The 21,496-nt window shown below is 51.3% G+C and overlaps 1 protein-coding gene across 8 annotated transcripts in view; it reads left to right on the top strand.

The window, feature by feature from the left end:
• Positions 1-797: 797 nt before the first annotated feature.
• Positions 798-21,496, top strand: part of LOC144717593 (transcription factor COE3) — a 148,364-nt gene continuing 127,665 nt past the window's right edge. For all 8 annotated transcript variants that reach the window (XM_078593079.1, XM_078593077.1, XM_078593075.1 and 5 more), the window contains exons 1-4: positions 798-1,920; positions 6,505-6,661; positions 10,468-10,531; positions 15,209-15,264. In XM_078593079.1, coding sequence (XP_078449205.1) covers positions 1,787-1,920; positions 6,505-6,661; positions 10,468-10,531; positions 15,209-15,264 — 411 coding nt within the window. In that variant the 5' untranslated portion in view covers positions 798-1,786. The remainder of the gene's footprint in view (positions 1,921-6,504; positions 6,662-10,467; positions 10,532-15,208; positions 15,265-21,496) is intronic.

Below are 21,496 nucleotides of genomic sequence, written 5' to 3'. Positions count from 1 at the left end.
CGTGTCAATAAGCGACGAGCGAGCGTGCACAACGCAACAACTAATCACGTGCAGATGTGCGCCACCACGATCAGATAGATAATTAACATTAGTGTGCACACATATATATACATACGCGTATATGTGGTGTGCGCGTGTGTGTGCGCGCATCGTGAAGCATACAGCGCGTTGTCAAATTTAAAGCGACAATTTTTATTATTTGGTTCTTTCGGTTAAGTCACGTCTAAAGATAAAATAATAAATTAAATTAAATAATATAATTAAATAATAGAAAATTAAATAATAATAGCGACAAGATAATGTGCGACGCTCATTTTCGGTCGCGTTTATATACCGGTGGGCGTTCCCGCGCACCGCAATCTGATTGGTCGCCCGAGAGCGGGCTTACCATATATGGGCATGAGTCTCCGCCCCCTCGACACGTCCATCACGAAACCCGAAGGCGTACCTTGTAGATTTGACGCCTCCTCCTCCTCTCTCCCCCTCCCTCCCTCTCTCTCTCGATTCCGAGGAAGAGGTAAGAGAGAGAGAGGGGCTGAAATAAAATGTGAGCGCAAACACCCCGTGCTAGCACCCCCCCTCCCATCTTCCAAGCACGTAACCCCCCCACCCCCTCTCTCCATCCCTCCTCTTCCTCCTCCTCCTCTTCACCCACCGACCTCCCCCATCGCACCCCCCCCCCACCTCCAACCTTACTACTCCTCCCCAATCCATGGTGGGGCTGAGAGGCAGAGGGAAATCCCACGGGAGCGTCCGGGCTCCACGAATCAGCCGAGACGCAACGCCCCTGCACGGCGTGCCGAGCTAAGGCTCGGATGGTCTTCGCCCAACGGCCAGTCTCCGCCGGGGCGAGCTACGGCGAACAGTGCGCACACACACACACAGGCACACAGAGAGACGCACAGACAGGCAGACAGACGCTGCCTGAGCGACACGCGCCCGCTTTGCGTGGACGAGCAGAGGAGCCAGGAGGAGCCAGGAGGAGGAGGAACAGAAGGAACGCAGTAGCTGCAGCCTTTAGTGGCAAACGCGTCCAGGATGCTGTTCAACTGAAGCATTTCGACTTTGGCGAACAGATAACCCACCGCGTGTATTATATATATGTGCGTATATATATCGGTGTACGAATATTCGTTTTTGAAGAAGAACAACAACAAGGAGGAGGAGGATAAGAAGACGACGAATCGCCCGGGTGTTTGAGATCCCTGTGGCTGCTGTGCATCACAGCAGCAGCAGCAGGCGGGAGCAGGTCTCGCTAGAGCAGCGGAGTTCCCCGTCATTTCAACAGCCAGAGCAGCAGCAGCAGCATAGGGGCTCAAATCTAGCGCCTGTCTTTTAATCGCCAACCCGCCTCCTGTCTCTCGGGCAAAAACAAAAACGAGAGGAAAAAGATTTAGAGAGGGAGGGGGAAGAAAAAAAAAGAGAAGAGAGAAAACATCGCATCAACTATTTTTTATTTATAAACTCTCGCCAGTAGCTTGAAGCACCAGCGGACAGGTTCTTCAAGGAAGTTCGAAGTGTGACGAGGAGCAAGAGGGATCAAGAAAAGACTTTGCTGCGCGCGAGAACGTTTCTGCTCCTGTTCTATTTCTCAAGTTTCCCGCGTGTGTGTGGGGGGGGGAGGGACTTTGCCCGGCTCTTTGCCTCCTGTCGAACAACAACAGCGACGAAATCACAACACAACAACAACAACAAAAAGCGAAACAATTGTCCCCATTCTCTAAATTGTAACCCGACAAAGTCCATCAAAATTCTGCTAAGAGGGGATTCGGGGACGTTGCCATTCATGTACGGAATTCAGGAAAGTTTACCCCGTGGGGGACCAAGCATGAAGGAGGAGCCCCTTGGAGGAGGTCTCAACCCCGTGAGGTCCTGGATGCAGTCCTCCGGGGTGGTGGATGCCAACACGGCCGCCCAGAGGTAGGAGGTCGTTCGCGCCAGCGGTCGGGCTCCGGGCGCGGTCGGAGGCGATGCTCTGGGGGGGTCGATTGACCTCGGGGGCGACTAAAAGGCAGAAAGTCACCCAGCCTCATCCTGTGTCCGTGCCGCGTTAGGGGTTCCCGTCGCGTCATCACCGCTCATCTTTGCCCCGACGTCAACCCTCGCAGTCGCCGTTGCTGTTCTTGTTGTGGTATTCGTGTGTATGTATTTACGTGGACGTACATCGACACTGGGGAGACAAATGCGGCTGGGAGTGGTTGCCGGCCTGCGCCACCCATCAGCATTTGTCCCCAACAGTCTATGTAGCGTGTGCCACGGGAGATCTTTATCCTCTGTCTCTCTGTCCGTCCGTCTGTCTCTCTGTGTTGGAGGAGCGCTGTCCTCATCCTAAGTGCCTCATTATCGTCCTGTGACGGCGGTTTTACCATCCACTTCGCCTAACTCCTCGTTGTGTATTTCATTACTCAACCGTTGCGTTTTTTACTTTTTTTTTACTGTTTTTTGGCACGGCAATATCACCCGTTTAAACAATGTATATCATCTGGCACCTTCTTTGTAATTTTCTCGCAACTTTGCACTTTTTATCTTCGTGCCGTTTTCATTCGTGTTCATCGCCACGTTCCTCTTTGCTCTCGCTCAGATTTTCGCGCATTCTTTACGACGTTGTAAAATAGCACCGCACTCGGCCCCCCTCCCCCCCCCCCCACATTTAAAATCCTTCTTTCGTGGTAATGCTTCGTTATTATTTCACGCGGGTCTCTTGTTAACTTTCGTTTCATCTTTAAAGACGCACGCGCACGCGCTTTGCTGCTCCTCAATCCTCCTTACGCAATATCGGCGCAAACGCGAGCCCCCCGCGTCAAATAAAATCCGTGAATCTTTCGCGAGCGACTGCGAGTGGGGCCGCCTTAAGTTATCCGCATCTTGCCTTGCCCGCGTATTTTTTTAGCCGTCACCATCACCCACCTCGACGCTTACGGAGGTGGGAGGCGGGAGGAGGTGGGGGGGGGGGTTGGCCTCGCGGCAAATATCGTTCGCCCTTTGCCCCTTTTCTCGCTCTTTAACATTGGCCCTTGCACGCCGCTCCCCGTGCCCCACGAGAGGTCACACGCACAGGCGGGTCTCTTGTCTGCGTCTAGGGGGGCGTCCGTACAGCCAGCCAGTCCCCAACAGAGTTCTCAGATCCGCGGCTCCAGAGGATCGTTGCTGGGATTCTGGAAAGCAATTCTACACCCATAAAAGCAGATTCCACAGAGAGATTACGTATTGTAATGAAAATTTCAGTGATATTGATGGTGTGTATATATGTATACACACAGTATATATCATGTGTAGGTCAGAATAGCATATGAGTCACTTCTTTGCTATTATTTTGTAACTTGGTGTGAAACCGAGCGCGTGTTTATATTGCACACGCAAGTCAAGAGCAAGCGGTTGTTTAAAACAACGACAATAATCATATAATTACAATTATAAATGTTAGTAACGTTCTTCCAGAGGGGACACGCGGATTGCGTTATCGAACGTCGCAAATTTCACGAGATAGAGATACAAGGCAAAGTGCCACGGCCAGATGATGCGTGTCAAATGTACGACTTGCGATAGAATTGGGCATTTGAAACACACACACAGACCCCCCGTATAGCCTAAACAGACTGTTGGGGCAAGTGCTGTTAGCGAGCACCTATGAAAGTCGGCACGGCACACGAGGGGGTGGATGGCCAGCACCACGCCCGGTCACATTTGTATCCCTAGTGGCGACATTTACACATCGTACTCGGTATTCATTTGCGACTGAGTCGACCTAGGGGAGGCCCATGACCGGTTCAGATAATCGTCACTGGTGTTGAGCGTGCGCGGGAAACGAACCCGAGTCGGCGCAGCGCGCTAACCGCTAAACCACCGCTCCCCACATGAGAAACACACACAGACACCACACACACAGACACCACACCCCACACACACCACAGACACACCCCTGTGAGACTCTGATATTAGCACGGACCCTGAACTCCGCGTGGCATGGCGAGTCGCCTCATCAACATCATCATCACCATCGAGCTATTGTTTAAACACGTGATGAACGTTACTTAACTACCGTATCGATACTAATTTTTTAACACCTTTGACTGGAGCGATGTATCTAATGATAATGATACGTATTGTAATTAAATCAACGCAATGTTGTTTTGAAGTCACCTTTTAAGGTGTTGGGGGAAATCTCTTATTTAAAGGATCGGTACAACATTTGCGAATGAGATGAGCCTTCTGGAAACGTGACCCCAATGCGATTTCAGATTTAAAGCCGTGAGAATTTCCGTTTGTATTGCTCATCGTAAATTACTGCTAACGTCACTCTTGTTCAGAGGCCACGTTATTGCATGTATCGATACAATATGTTGTACATACTTTTTTGGCATTTTCCTTTACAAATATTATCGATCACTCATAGTCACCACAGATCCGTTCATTAATATCAGGGGGAAATTGCACGCAACAATTTATTTTTTTGCACGGCTGGAATTTGTGTATGTATGTGTGCGTGTGCTTTTGTTTTATTTACTTACGCGACGCTGGTTTAAGAGAATATTATCCACAAAAGGAAAACAATGATCAAGAACGCGTTCGTCCACACACTATATTTTTTAATTATTACTACAGCTACAATTAGTATCGTAGTTTATTACCCACACACTCGGCCGTTGTAACTAAAGCGACGCCGGTCACCGAAGAAAATCAAAGCAGCAACAAAAAAAAAAGCGAAGCGCTCCTCCGCGCACTGTATTTACTTAAAACAAACGCGTGCATAAATATGCATGCATATTTTATATGACGCCTTTCTATTATTCAGGACACGCTACCATTCCACCGACACGCAGTCGCGCTCAATACTTCAATCTTATTACTTTTTTGGAGCGGGGGAACAAGAGAGGAGGGTTATGGGTATGTGGATGCTAGACGTGGCATGACGTCTCGATCTTTGTTCGATGTAATGTATCGCCTACCGCCGCAGCGTCCGCGTACAATGCTGTGCCCCCTTGATGTCAGACGCACACGCGGGGTTCTGTACCCCTTTGCTTCAGCACTGACGCTTACCTATCCACCGCTCTCTCTCGCTCTCTCTCTCGTTCCCACGGGTATCTCTGTTATTTATGTATGTGTGTGTGTATGTACGCGCGTGCGTGATTTCCCATCACTTCACCGGGGCTCGAGCCGGGTGTAGCTCGCTGAAGAACACGTCCGCGAGTAGACGATACGAGACGCGCTGACTTGTTACCCACCCAAGGCAATGCACGATAGTTGTCATCACGTAAAATTGCCTATGACGAAAACTACTAAACGGCATTTGCGGTGCACTCAGCTGCACACAAATGTGGTTATTGATAATAATTACAATGATACCGCTGTGGGGACTTAGGGAGAGTGTTGTTACTGGCGGTGCCTTTTTTTCTTAATCTTTGGAGCGTTAATTCGCCCGGATTGGAAAACTGTCGGAACTTCAATGAAGTCTATAGCTTCCTGTGACCGTGTGCCCACAGAACGCTGTGCGTGAGAATTAAACAAACGCACAAACAGACACACACACACACTGTGTGTCGATAGAAACTTACGACATTGCCCAGCGCTTTGAAGCGTCAATACTCAATGCCCTCTACTCGCACGACCCGTCCGTTGCATTATTGTACTGTGACCCTGTGTGTGTGTATACCGGCTTATTGGTTTAGTATCGATAACACCACCCATTAGTAAATACTAATTTAATAAGAGGCAATTCTGGCTAATCGCTTGATGAAGCTGGTTGTAATCACCAGCGAAACGTCGGTCTCGAATTGTAAATGTCGTGTGTTTACTGTGCGACACACGGATGTTCTGAAGTCGTAACAAACTGGCACGTTTTGTTAACGCGACAAACCTCACGAATTGGCTGTGTCGGGTGGTAGCGGGTTTAACGACGCATTTATATTTACGCAAATCTAACCCATAAAAACCCTTTAATATGGATAATATTGGTCGCGACATCCTACGTGGTTAAAAATAGAAGTCGTTTTTTGGCTCCGCGTGCCACTTTTAAGCATTCCCCGTTGACGCTGGTGCTCGAAGCACAGCATGTTCGCGCCTGCGCCACTTGTTAGAGAAAGTGGTGCATCGTGAAAATAACATTTCCCTTGCGTGCTGCCCATCAGTGCACCCTCCCCCAAACCCACCCCACCACCTCCTCGTGTCTCCATGATTGTTGGTGACCCTCATCGATGCGCGTTGTGTCCGCGAGCGCGCGGGGTGCGGTTAAGGGTTCGCATTGCTCAGTGCCTGAGTAGCTGGCGCGGGGCATCGCTGTTCGCCACCGCAGCATAAACAAACTCGCTCTTGTTTGTACCGCGTGATTTGTTTGTTTTACCTTGGCTGCTATCCACTTTTCGCTAAAATTTCTCGAGGTGTACCCCCCCCTCTCTCTCTATCAACCCTCTCCCCATTTACGCATTGTCTCTTTCTCTCCCCCCCCCCCGGCTCCCAACCCCCCCCCCCCCCTTTGTCTCCGTTGGCCACCACCTTCGCCGGCGACAGCGGAGTCGCTCTGGCGAGGGCTCACTTTGAGAAGCAGCCACCGTCCAACCTGCGCAAGTCCAACTTCTTTCACTTCGTCTTGGCGCTCTACGACCGCCAGGGCCAACCCGTGGAGATAGAGCGCACGGCATTTGTCGACTTTGTCGAGAAGGACAGAGTGAGTTTGCGGTTTTTTTGTTGTTGTTGTTTCGAATTTAGATCTTCGCGAACGATCGTCCAGCGAAACGTCCCTAGGCGCGCGTGAACGCGTCCACGCGTGCGTGCATGCGTGCATACATGCGTGCGTGCGTGCATGCGTAAAGCGACGGATAATAAGGCAGCCATGCGGAAAGGAGGTGTGTGGGGGGGGGAAGAGAGAAAGTCCAAGGAAGGGGTGCTTGAGAGATTGATAGATTTTGTTTCACTTTTCTCCCCGATGTAGGGAAACGCGCTTAATTTCCTGAAGCGGTCCTGTAAGATTTACAAGTTTTTTTTGTTGCTGTTATAACTTGCGAGAGCCCAGATATTCATTGAGCGTTCATCTGAACTTAACACACTCCATTAGGAACTTGCCCAGTGATGACGCTGGTTATTTTTATTTCGGACTATTATCTCTAAAGATAGCAGTCGGTCTATAGGATCGTCGCAAACGCGGTGTTTGACCCAGCCTGATATCAGCTCCTTCACATAGCATTATAAAATTGTGGTTGTAAATTAATCGAGTATTTTTTAAAATTTACTTTTCTTAGTCACGGAGATATTTTAAAAGCACACCTGTGCGCTGGACAGGTGTCATTGGTGTGCGGTAATTATTCACATTCCATCGAATGCGTCCCATTCAATTGACGCGCACTCACAAGTGGAAACAAAACAGACTTTCAGCGCATGTGATTCAGCACCTTCCTCGACAAACGATTTGCAAACGTGGATTTGAACAAACATTTTTTGCCAAACAACATCTATCGCGAATTAACTCCGTGTCGGCACCGCATAAACGACCCACAATTGGAACGCAAAAGACAACGTTCCCCCGAAAAGCCTTAACACACTTAACAGACTGTTGGGGCAAGTGCTATTCGCGAGCACTAATGAAGGCCGGCACGGCAAACGAAGGGGTGGATTGCCAGTGCCACGCCCGGCCGCCTTTATCTCCCCAGCGGCGATGTTTACACACCGCACCAGGTACTCATTTGAGCCGACCTAGGACCGATGCAGACAATCGTCACGTGTTAGCCGTGCACACGGACGCACAGACTTAAAACCCATCATCGCCAACGGCCACACCAACGCGTTTGTTTCAAAGCTTTAGCGCCCTTCTCGCTGCACCAGCACCCAGCTACCGTAGCTCACGTGCAGAAGAAGAGCCACAGGCGTTCGGGGCGGCCAGTTATGGGGGAAGGCGGGGCGTGGGTACATTGCAAGGAGAAGAGGAACCATCGCTTCTCTCAGAGAACACAGGCGCCGCAGATAGTCATCCGAGAGCGTCGCTGCTCGAACTCACGTAGCCTGGGTTGCTCGATCGCTCGCCCGCGCGCACGAACTCCCTCGCATCCGAACGCAACGCGCTCGTCCGTGCCGCGTGGAGTCAAGGCACGCAGTCGGAGCCCCTGTGTGACACCACGCGCCCCAGCGCCACGGAGTTTGGCGGTCACAAGTGAGGATGGAACTCTGCGATGGGGTTTGCTAAGACGAAGTGTGAGGCTATCTATAGGCTTGCATTGGAGATACGCAATAAAGACAAAGACACATATTCCCCATATAGCCTTAACAGACTGTTGGGGAAAGTGCTGTTAGCGAGCACCTATGAAAACCGGCACGGCGCACGAGGGGGTGGGTGGTCAGCACCACGCCCGGTCGCCTTTGTCTCCATAGTGGCGATGTTTACACACCACTTCACGTACTCATTTGAGGCTGAGCCGACCTAGGGGAGGCCCAGGACCGGTTCGGATAATTTTCATTGGTGTTGGCCTTTAGCGGGAATCTAACTCGGATCGCCAGGTTCGTATCGCAGCGCGCTAACCACTACACTACCGCTCCCCACAATACACAGGCACACACACACACCGCATATGCATACACTCCCTATACAGAAATCCGCGCGGAGTGTTAACCGGTGTTCTCAAGCACGGACGAAAGACCTCAAACATAGATCCACTGAAGCCTTTCGCGCACGTGTACGTACGCACATTTATATTGGCAGACGCTTCGCGCGCTGAGCTACGAACCCGTGCGCCGTGAGTTCAATTCCCGGCCACGGCTCAGCCGTGAGCGGCGAATGATATCTGGACCGGGTCCTGCCCGCAATCCCTCACCCCGCCCATTTACCAACCCGCACTCACCGACCATCGTGGCGAGGGGTCGTCAAGCAACACCCACGACGCACGCGGTGTGGGACAGTCCTTCACCTAGCAGTGTGGATCGACAAAAGGGGCTGTGAATGGACACTATTATTGGCATTGTCCCTTTCATTGAATTGTATAATCGATGCGAAGTTGCCGGTGGTTATGCCACATCGGTTCATTTCCACACACTAACTGAGCCGTTCCAGTTGAAGGTCGCGATCCACGAGGGGCAATGGACATTGACAACAGTTCCCACGCCATATTTGGGTCGAACGGGGGAGGGGGGGTCCCTACCCCCGTAGATTAGAGGGAGAGCTCTTGCCAATGACAACGGAAGAGTATTTTGTAAAGCGAGCCCGACTCACACTGATGAGACAACAGGAGGTCAAAACCGCTCCAGGGCTTGTCGTGCTTGGACAAACGCTGCTGGTCAATCTGTGTCCGGGGACACGGACACACACAACAAAGGCCGATGGGTCGTAAACGCTGTTGTTATTTTCTATTTTGAATCTTATTTGGAAATACCGAACGAAAGGCCACGCATTGATTACATGTACAGTGCGTTGCATTGTAGACACAGCTCCGTCGCTTTATAGGACACTGCCGCGCACTATGTACGGTTGCTCACGGCAGAAAAACAGGTTTTTGTTGTTGTTGTTGTTGCTAGCGACTGTTGCCGGCAACCGAGCTGAACCCGTGAGCGCGTCCATCTCTCGGGCCTTGACGGGCACACGGCTGGTGGCTCAGAGACGGCGCCTCCAATCTACTAAACGTGCTCTGTGTGATTCTGCGTTGGCAGCGGTGCACGATGACAAATAATAACAATCATAACAACCACAATGATGATGATGATAATAAAGGAAACTCATCGCATTCGTCAATCAGAATGTGTATTTATACTGGAGGAATCCGATGAGCTATGAAGCTCTTTTCCACAGATGCCCGGTAGTCACAGATGTCCAGTAGTCAACAACACTGGCCTGAAAGGAAATACCCAAAAAATATTATAATCGATAACGCTTCGGGCGATAACCCTTCTTCATAGATGACGTGAAAAAAGGGGTCATTCCCCGAAACGTCGCCTGTTACACATATATATATACGCGACATATAAGGGGCAGTGTTATCGATGAACGTGGTGTATAGTTCTGGCTCCTTTGGAGACTCGTACCGCCCGCTCGTTTGTTATTTCCAACATCGAGCTCCGCGTTTGAAACGCCTCCGTGAGCGATGTCCGCTCCGAGCCGTGGTCTCGGGACTCGACACTCGAGTGCGCCCGTTTCACTCCTCGCACTCTCTTCCTCGTCCTCGTCGGCTTGGGGGTCGACGCGAACTGCATCCCTCCCCTCCCCACGCCCCCCCGGTCGAGACTTAAGGGGCGAGTTCAGTTGAGCTGCAATCGCGCACATATGGCGCTTTTGTAACGTATACGCATAATCCCATCGCGAACAGCTGATCCTGCGCATGAATTTTTAACGCTAAACGGCCTTTACACGAAGTAATCTCTGCTCACAGAGAAAGGAGAGGGGGGGGGGCAGAGAGAGAGAGAGAGGAGGAAACAACAACTAAAAGAAATGGAAGTATATCTGTCCGCTTGCATATTTGAATAAAAACCTATTTTTTTCCATATTTTATTTTGCAGGAACCAAACAGTGAAAAAACTAACAACGGCATCCACTACAGACTACAGTTACTCTACAGCAATGGTAAGGAAGAGCACTTTCTTTCGTTCATTCGTTTGTTTGTTCTTCAAACTAACACCGCAATCCGTGCAGCGTGTACACATTCGTAGCGACTGTCTCAATGACGGAATGACAAATGAGCTCCCTCGGTAAAACTCGCACCAAATCACGTGGATTAACGCGACATTTGGCGCACGCTGATGCGTGTACGCGTTGCACACGTGTCGATATGTAAGGCATTCGACGACAGTTTTTTTGCACAATTCTGAGATCGTGCGAATAATGGTTAAAATAACACACCGCTGTGTGTGTACGGTGCGTATATACATATAATGGGATGTGTTGCCGAACGGAGAGCGGTGGCGCAGTGGTTAGCGCAACGCGATATTAGTCTGTCCCATCTGCGTTAGAATCCCGGTCACGGCTGACATCAGTGGCGAGTTATATATAAACCGCTTCACCCACCCGCACTGACCTGGGTGGTGAAGTATGGTCGTTCCTGCAACCCGCATGATCGACACTGCGTGGGGGATGTCTTCATTCAGCAGTGGATTGGCAAAGGGCTGTACGTTATTGTAGCTGTGATATATATGTGTGTGTGTGTACAATGCTTGCTTGTTTTCAAAGACAAATAATGGAACGCATCCACGTGTTATTATTATTATATGTGGGGACATTCAGCTATAGAGTTACTGGCGACTTCCTCCGCATATCTATTGTGTATCAGTCTCGCTAAATAAACTCAGCTGTTCATGCACGCGCATTATCTCCGCCTATTGTGAGATTTAATCTGTATGATTTGTCTTCACGATCCGCGGCGGTGCGCTACGAACTTGGCAACCCAAGTTCGATTCCTGGCCAAGCATAACAATTGGCAGTGGCAGATATCAGAAACGTGTCTGGGCTCTCTTTTCGCTATCCCGTGCTGACCAGCGCGGTGCAATGCGGTCGAATGAAACCCATGCCCAACGACAGCATGGGGAGGCATTCATCCAGCAGTGGATGGCTAAGTCGCTGTAAATAATTATAAATTATTACCAGCAGTATATATACGTGCACAATTACACGTGTGCATATCCTGCGGACGTCATGCATTAATTGGAACAGCACCCATCAACATCGCAGCAGCTTTATCGACTCTGTGATGTGACGTCATACGCGGCGTTCCGACGGAACAATTTAACGCAGACCGCAAGCAGAAAATTAAGATTAAAGACATTGGCCGGGCATTACATTTATTGATGTACGATATTGCACGCAAATTTGGCATTGTGGGATTATCCTAATTCAATTCTCCTTCTTGCAAACGCAAGTGACGTCTTCTAATAGTTGTTTAATCGCATCCCCACACACGTACCCGCATTATATCGTGTGTGTATGTGTGTACGTACGTGGGGAGCGGTGGTGTAGCGGTTAGCGCTACGCTGCGCTACGAACCTGGCGTCCCGAGTTCGATTCCCGCTCACGGCCAACACCGGTGACGATTATCTGAACCAGTCCTAGGAGACAAAGGCCGTCTGGCGTGGTGCTGGCCATCCACCCCCTCGTGTACCGTGCCGGCCTTCATATAGGTGCTCGCTAACAGCACTTGCCCCAACAGTCTGTCACAGGCTATACGGATAATCTTTGTATGCATGTGATGAGTTCACGCGAGCTTAGCACACAAGTACACACACACACACGTACACACACACACAAGTACACACACACACAAGTACACACACACACACAAGTACACACACACAAGTACACACAAGTACACACACACAAGTACACACACACACACAAGTACACACAAGTACACACACACAAGTACACACACACAAGTACACACACACAAGTACACACACACAAGCACACACACACAAGTACACACACACACGTACACACACACAAGTACACACACACAAGTACACACACACACAAGTACACACACGCACTATAGTGAGTATGCATTCCCCGATGTGTTTTCGGGTTGGACCGCGTGTTGCTTGGAACGATGTCCGACGTTTCGCTCCACGTGCTTGGATCTTCTTCAGGAACTGAATTCCAACCCTGAAATGACATCGCGGAGTGACACAGCACGTCTGCTATTGACACTCTTACTTCGTATAAATAGAGTTAGTACCTTATGGACCAGTTACATCCCTGCAAAACTGCCGATATATTATTCCGACTTTGACGGTTTACTCCGTTTGGCCGGGCATACCGACATTAACACTTTTCACGAAAACGAAACATCTGGCCTAAATAAATACGCGGTGTTTAGTAAACATCCCCATTAGGGAGACAAAGGCGGTCAGACATGGTGTTGGCCACTGACCCCCCCGCGTGCCGTGGCGGCCTTTAGAGGTGCTCGCTAGCAGCACTTGCCCCAACAGTCTGCGAAAGGCTATACGGGGGATCTTTGTCTTTGGATGCTAGGGGATGTGACAACACCAAGTCCTAGCGTACGGCATGGGCACAGCGTGATATCGGGGAAAACACGGCCTCGTTATTAGGTGAAAGATAAATAAATAACACCACCACCACCACAACCACCACCACCAACAACAACAACAGCTAGATATATAATAATTTTATATATAAATGTACGCGGCTGGAGTTCGTGCCGTGACAGGCGCACGCGCGCGCGCCCGCTAAATGAAATCGGCCCCGTGCCCCTGGGGCCCCGCGTGACGTCAGCGGGCCCTGGGGGCCCCGAGGCCGCTTGCTTTCCACTAAGCAAGTGCCAATTACAGCGAGCGAGCGGGCAGTTGTTGTAATCGTTCTTCTCCACCGCCCACTCCCGAAGCCGCTTTATAAATGCACGTTTTTGTTGTTGTTGTTTTGTTGATTTACCAAACCACCATCATTGTCATCTTCTTCCGTTCCAAACCCTTACTGACCAGCGTAGTGAAGTATAGTCATGCATCTAACCCCCCCCCCCCCCCCCTAATGGTAGCGCAGCAATGATAGATGACGAACAGGGTAGATGTGGAAGCGATGTTAGGAGTCTCTCTGGGTAAGAACAGGACGCCTCATCGGCTTGACCATCGCCGCTTGCTCTGTGAAGTATGAAACCTTTTGGTGAATTGGAGGCAGAATCGAGAGGAAGTAACCTGGGATTATAGTCGACAACGGTGAGGTGCTCATTAAAGGGGAGAACTGCGTACATCTTAATCATCATAATCATCATCGGACATGGTCAATCCACTGATGGATGAAAGCTTCTCCAATTCGCGACCACCTCTCGCGATTTTGCGATGTAAAAATCCAAATTATTATAATCTTTGTTCTACAAATAATGCATTTAATTTGTGTAAACGATAGGTTTTAACTGATGGGCACATGACCAATAATGAATGGGTGGGTGGTTAGCGGCAAGCGCTGTAACCATATTCTTTGTAAGGTAAGACGCACACCCCCAACTTTTGCTTTAGATAACAATACCCTGCGGGGGGGGGGGGTGAAAAAAGTGCGTCTTATAATCCGAGGAATACGGTAGCAGTGGTTGTGTTGGTTAAATGAAGGCCCGAGCACACACACACACGTCTCTCTCGGCGTCACGTCTCGTGACGTGAGCACACAGTGGCTCACTATAATAATAATGATGTTCGCTTATTGACAATTTGTATGACAACGTCAACATCAGTTTAACACGTAGGCTTTCGCGACCAATGTTATTCATAATCAACGTTTTTGGGTTTAGATCGCGTTATTTATAAATGTGTCGTAACCCTCCACCACCGGACACGGCCAATCAGTAAAAAAGTGTCACGTTGACAAAAGACAAATAGTTCACTGCTTTAGCCCACCGGTGTGTTGAAGCCACAACATTTACAATTTGAGTACGACGTTTCGCTGGTAATTGCATCCAGCATCATCGGGCAATTCGCCAGAATGGTGAGGCTCTGCTGTGTCTCCCGTTCTTATATCGGTGCGCTTTGAAGTATTGTGCGAATTTAGATAAAAAAACGGGTGTTATTATTATTATTATGATTCTTGTTAATTGTCCCGCTCGTCCGCTATTGTTTTAAGATTCCGAACACGTGGTCTTGCGGTGGCTTATGGTTTCATCACAACACTTACATGCATACGTATGTAGAGATAAATAGGAGTTACATCACAAACATATTTACACTTTATCGCTCAAGCAATGTCAATAGATAGGACGCTTGGCTAATTCCATGAATGAGTGTTGGCTGCATGCAGAAGGAAACGCGTGATGATGTGCCTGGAGAAAGCTAAGCAAGGAGTAACCCCGATCCGTACAGATGCATTTCATAAACATTTTTTGTAACTGTCCTCACCACCTATATGTATGTTGAACTTCTTTCGCACAGTACGTAGCCAACCGCGCTAATCGGAGGTGCGAGGGAAGGACAACGAGCTAAATACCAAAAGCAGTCCTTAAATAAATGAGTGTTCAATCTAAATACAGCCCCAATATTAGAACACCACGAAAAGCATTTGCACGCTATCCGCAATCGTCCCAGTAAACCAACACACAAACACGCACGCAGCCTGCTTAGCTTCCAAGATCGAGTCTGATCAACATGGGGAGCGCATTCGGAACGATGCGACGCTGGTGGAGGGGGGGGGGGAAGAGGAGTGTCACGATTCGGTTCACACGTGCGGTCTCCACGATCCGAACCGCGCCGCGTCTCCGTCGTGACTCCGCGTTAACCTTTGCCCGCGTGTGTCACGTGCCATTGTCAGGCATCCGCACGGAGCAAGACGTCTACGTGCGGCTCATCGACTCCATGACTAAGCAGGTGAGCCGCGCGCCACCGAGCAGCCGAGGGGGATTTACGACGAGACGAGGCCGTGCGCGCTTTATTAGGGGGGGTAGACGAGGGGGGGAGGAGGGGAAGGGGGGGGAGGCGAGAAAGGGAGGGGGTGAGTTGTGAGGTTGGGTGGGGGGAGAGGGCGGAGGAGTGGGGGGATAGGGGAATTTGGGAGGTCGAGATGAACTCGACACGTGCTTGGCACACGTGCCGCAGCCAGCTGTGCGCATGCGCTCCCAAAGCTACCGACAGCATTTGGACTCTCCGCTCCAAGAGGCGGATTGTGCCGCGCGTATTCTGGCGTGGTCTGCCTGTTGGGGCGATTGCTGTTGGCGAGCGCCTATTATGGTGGGCGCTGCGTGCTTAAAAGGGATGGTATGGTCAGTAACATGCCAGGCCTCCCGTCGTCTCCCCAGTGTTGATCTTTACGCAACGCATCAGGCGCCCATTGCAGGCTAAGTAGACCTAGGGGAGGTCCAGGAAAATGTTGAGGTAAACATTTGAACACCGGTGTCATGTCTGCCCGGTGACCCAGGACGCCTGATTCGTTGCGCTGTGTGCGAACCATCGCGTCTCATCACACGCGCGTCGTAACTTACGCCCGCACAATGCGCTTGCAGCAAACAATGCCGCAACTCTTGCCCTTGCAGTCTACAATGTGCTGCCGATATTTATACACACGCGGTCTTAATTTCTCACTCGGATATTTCCGGCTGGACTGGTTTGGTGATTTTCGGCGTAAGGCACTACCACGAGAGTACGAGGTTCGCCATTTTTCATAACAACCCTCTATTGTTGTACCCGACACAAGTCCTCCGATAATGACACGAGGACAAAAAAACGATAAGTGTCGTGAGGACGAACTGAGTGGAGATAGACGTGGCGTCGTTTATGCTGAGATGAAGCACCAGCGGGCGCGCGACTCGTGTTGAGATCGCGACGGTGAGGGTCGTTCGTCGTTCCTGTGGGTCGTTCGTCGTTCCTGTGGGTCGTTCGTCGTTCCTGTGGGTCGTTCGTCGTTCCTGTGGGTCGTTCGTCGTTCCTGTGGGTCGTTCGTCGTTCCTTTATCGGATGGATGAGTCGATGGGGCGGCCGCAGAGCTCGTGGTAACAATGGCCCAAAAGCGCAGAGCTTTCGCGCGGCGCGAACGCAAAGCCCTAATCCATACAGTGCGGCGTTATGCTGCACAGAGCACCGATGTTACGCGTTATCGTGTGCGCGTGCGAGTCTACACTCCCGATGATTTCTCGATGGCAATGTATTCGTGAGATGTTGGGTACAATCGATCCAGCGCACGCGACGGTCGTAGTCTGTTCAAACAATTGGCGATCTTATTAGTAGGTCCATTGTTTTCACGCGATGTCACTGTTTTAGGACCTTACGCCCCCGCGCGCGCGATATTGCAGCTAATGACCAAATAATGTCGATGAGTCCCAGTTACATTGAAACCGGTACACAGTGGACTTGTTGGGCCGGCGTTCTGCCGCTTAAATTAAAAACTCAACAATCTCGACTTTGTTTTTTTTGGCAGTTGGCTTATCGCCAGCCAACCTCTCTGTGCAAAAAAAACCCCCCAAGAATGACAATGCCATCTTGACATGCAAAGCAGGCCGAAAGTGCTAAGCCTTGATATCGAATGTGGACGGCTGCATTGTGGGGCGGCGGGGGGGGGGGGCAACCCTTGCATCAAACCAACCGTGCAGCGTTCGTTACACGTAGACAACACAGCGCACGTCATCATACACGACCCTCTGAACGGATGGTTCATGCGCCTACAACGCACGTGTGTATGTTTCAGTACTGCTACGAGATATGTTCTATTGAAGCAAACCATGCCCTTCCACCACAATCCCCGCCACCTACTCGCCACCCTCCCCCCCCGAGTAGAATATAATCCGCCTTGTAATTACTTTGGGCGCTTCTGTTAACAATAGCGACGGCACTGCGGGATTAATGCGGAATCAGCCGGCCAGCCGTGCATTTATGATCCAAACCATATTCCACACGTCGCGTCTTGCGCCCCTTGTCTCTGGCGCTGTTTATTAAGTGCGATAATGTTAGTTTTATTATTATTATTCCTGCTACCACTGTCACAGCGCGGCAGTGTTAACGTTGGCGACACGTTTGCGTTGAAGTGCGTTGCCGTGGGGAGCGGTAGTGTGGCGGTTAGCGCGCAGCACTACGAACCTGGCCACCCGAGTTCGATTCCCACTCACGACCTAGGGGAGGTCCTAGACCTGCCCTAGGTCGACTCAGCCTCAAATGAGTACCTGGTGCGGTGTGTAAACATCGCCACTGGGGAGACAAAGGCGGCCGGGCGTGGTGCTGGCCACCCACCCCCTCGTGTGCCGTGTCGACCTTCATTGGTGCTCACTCACAGCACATGCACCAACAGTCTACTGAAGGCTATGCGGGTGATCTTTGTCTTCGTGTGTGTGTGTGTGTCCTGCCTTGTGTGTACCCGTCTGCGCGCTTCGCTTCATTGGATACCCCGGCACTTTCATTGTCGGTGCGTGGCTTAAATTGCCCCGCGTACAACAAACGCTTGTTTCAAAAACGCGTCTGCCGTCACCCGCATAACAAAGGCGAATTATTCTTATTATTATTCTTATAGCGCGTGCGATGAAAACGCACTTTTAAAAATAATATATCACCGATATTCCCGCAATCAATTATGAACCCGTATCAAATGGAACGCGCTGAATAAAAAGGGAGAAAAATCCACTCCGAAACCATTCATTTTCTCGTACGCGCAAAGTGCGTAAGGGTAAGAGTTACACATTCGGCTACACAGTAGTTTCGTTTGTACAACGGGGGACATTGGCTAAGCGACACGTGCGTTGAGATAATCACCCGTAACGCAATTAACATTCGCTCATTTCAAAGCAAAATATAATCCCGATGGAAGGCATTAAGAATAAAATATACAAAACCACACACGCTTTAACTTAATTTGTATCGATCTAACTTAATTGACCTCTCGCGGAACGCCAATCTCACCTGCGATGAATAACGATGCAAGAGGCGCGTCAGTGTCATTCAAATGCGCGCTGCGTGCGGCGCACGAACACACACACCTTGCGTGACGTTTTTTCTGCGCGATGCAACAAAGACAAAGATCCCCCGTATAGCCTGTATTAGACTGTTGGGACAAGTGCTGTTAGCGAGCACCTTTTGCAGGCCGGAACTGCAGTCGAGTGGATGGGTGGCCAGCACCACGTCCGGCCGCCTTTGTCTCCCTAGTGGCGATATTTTCGCATCACACCAGGAACTCATTTGAGGCTGAGTGGACCTAGGGGACGCCCACGACCCCTTCAGATAATCTTCACTGGGGTTGATCGTGAGCGGAAATCGATCTTTGGGTCGCCGGGTTCGTAGCGCAGCGTGCTAACCGCGACACCACCGCTCCCCAGACGCGCGCGCTAGGGTGAACACATTTACCCAATCGCCCTCGGAGCCCTGCCTGCTTTTCAGCCATCCGCTAGTTCGGTGAATACGGCCTAAATAAAGTCACGATACTATCTGACACCTCGGCACATTGTGTTAATGTCGGCATACATTGGCTTTTGATGATAGCAAAGGGGACTTGGGCAGGGCACGTCGTGGCACGAAGGGATGGAAACACGTGGACGAGACTGGCGACGGAATGGCAGTCAACGGAGGGACCCCAGCCCGAGGAGGCGAGCGCTGCGGAGACGGAGCGATGGAAATGAGATGCATTGTCGATGCATGTTCGTAACGTTGTGGGGGGGGGGGGGTGATGACGGCGAAGGGGGCGGGGGTGCTTTCAAGCAGCAGTGGATAGAACATAGCTGATGATATTTATGAAAAACTGTGATTTCGTGAAATACAGATTCACCGGTTTCGCGCCGAGCCGATGCGTGCGCGTGAACTCTCACGAGGTGCAAATCGACGGCTGTTTCTGCGCGAGTGGCATCTTTTAGAAGAGCGTTACCGCTACGCGACCCGGCGCCACCACGACCACTGGGAAACCCGCACGGAGTGGGTGTCTGTGCGTGTGCGCGTGTGTATACAGAGTGGGGAGCGGTGGTGTAGCGGTTAGCGCTACGCTGCGCTACGAACCTGGCCACCCGGGTTAGATTCCCGCTCACGGCCAACACCGGTGACGATTATCTGAACCGGTCTTGGGCCTTCGCTAGGTCGACTCAGCCTCAAATGAGTACCTGGTGCGATGTGTAAACATCGCCTCTAGGGAGACAAAGGCGGTCGTGCCTGGTGCTGGCCACCCACCCTCTCGTGTACCGTTCCGGCCTTCATAGGCGCTCGCTAACAGCACTTGCATCTTCAGTCTGTTAAGGCTATAAGGGGGATCTGTGTGTGGTCGTGTGTTCGTGTGGCTGTGTGTGTGTGGCTGTGTGTGCGTAGGGGGGGGGGAGCGGTGGTGCAACAGTTAGCGCGCTGCGCTACGGTGCCCCGGCTATCTGAGTTCAATTCCTGGCCTCGGCAAGACATCGCTGTACCGGTCGGGAAACCGCTTCAAAGTTCAACTTTGTCTCGTAGCTGCGCTACGAACCTGGCCACCCGGGTTCGATTCCCTCTCACGGCCAACACCGGTGACGATTATCTGAACCGGTCCTGGGCCGTCGCTAGGTCGACACAGCCTCAAATGAGTACAACGATTAAAACGTAACGTTACTTACACTCAGTTTAAGACAGATATTCCGGAGTAAATGAATGTCAATGAGCCGATGAGGCTCAATTAGTGGTGGAGCGTAGTCCACAAAGCAACGCAATGGGGGTCCCCCCGCCTCTAGCCTGGGTACCAGGGCCCCTCCGGCCCGTATCCACGTACCGACATGCTCGCCCGTGTATTACGTAGAGCTGCGTGACAAAGGTGCCCTTGTGTGTGTGCCGGCAGCGGTAGTGGGGAGCGGTAGTGTCGCGGTTAGCGCGCTGCGCTACGAACCGAGTTTTTTATTCCCACTCACGGCCAACGCCAGTGACGATTATCTGGACCGATCCTCCCCGAGGTCGACTCAGCCTCAAATGAGTACCTGGTGCTGCGTGTAAAAACATCGCCACTGTGGAGACAAAGGCGGTCGGGCGCGGCGCTGGCTTTCTTAGGCGCGACTCGCTAACAGCACTTGCCCCAACAGTCTGTGACAGGCTATACGGGGGATCTTTGTTTGTTGTGTGTACCGGCGGCGATGAGCCTCCGTCGAGAAAGCGCCCTTCTGCAGAAACGCCCCCAGGCGCTGCTTGGAGTCATCGCGCGGCGCGTGTCGGTAATCGCTGTCGGCACCACACACGGCCACTTTCTGGGTCCCGTCAGTCGTAATTTTTCTCGAAGCGCTTTCAGAGATGCGTCTTGCGTTAAGGAGCCCCGCGCGTTCATTAGGGCGGCGAGCGCTAGCGCTGCGACTTTGTAAATAATCATGAGCCGCGGTGCCAGGCGCCGTGATGGCTGGAGAGGAACGGGCCAACGCCAAGTCGGCAATCATAGTTATCGTAGAGTTCTCGACTCAAACTTTCGTACATTCCGTTTTGCTTTCACATTTAGCCCGCCCGTGACGTACACGCCGTGTATATCACGCCGTGTATATCACACCGTGTACATCACGCCGCGTACATCACCCCGTGACAAAGCAACATCGCACGCGGGGCGCGTCTGTCGCGTCCGTGTTGAGCAGCAACCTCCCGCCGCCCGTGTTGCGAGGCAGGCCAAAGCTACGGAGTCTGTCACTTTAAGGAATATCGGGAAATATGTACACACGCGTAGCCCTCTCGACAATCCACTGCTGGATGAGGGTCTACCCAGTGCCTCTCGAGGTCCACCCCTCCCCCCCTCCCGAAGCCGTGTGGGTCGTGGGAGCTATTTTGAAACAGATTTGACCACGCTGGCTAATGCGTGTTGGTGAAGACGGTGAGGCGTAGACGTTTCTTTTGGAGCATAGAACGTACCGTACAACGGTGCTTTTGGCCTGCGACACCTGTTAGGGCAATGGCGATCACTCAGGTAGGCACTATCCCGGCTCAACTCGACATGGTGCTGGGATCGGACGCATTGCGGGAGATTTGATCGTAAGGCCCTTTGAGGCACCCCATCGCATTGTAAAGCAGCCACGGTGGCGAGATGTTAACTACCTCGCCTGGTATGTATGAGGTCGTGGGTTCGATCCAGACCCTGACGTCTGCTTATTTGGAGTTTGCGTGTTCTCACCGTGGTCGTGTGGATTTTTTTCCGGGTCCGTCCGGTTTT

Source organism: Lampetra planeri, chromosome 4 (assembly GCF_965212315.1).
Source record: "Lampetra planeri chromosome 4, kcLamPlan1.2.h2, whole genome shotgun sequence".
Taxonomy (NCBI): domain Eukaryota; kingdom Metazoa; phylum Chordata; class Hyperoartia; order Petromyzontiformes; family Petromyzontidae; genus Lampetra; species Lampetra planeri.
This window is presented reverse-complemented; position numbering and strand designations above follow the sequence as displayed.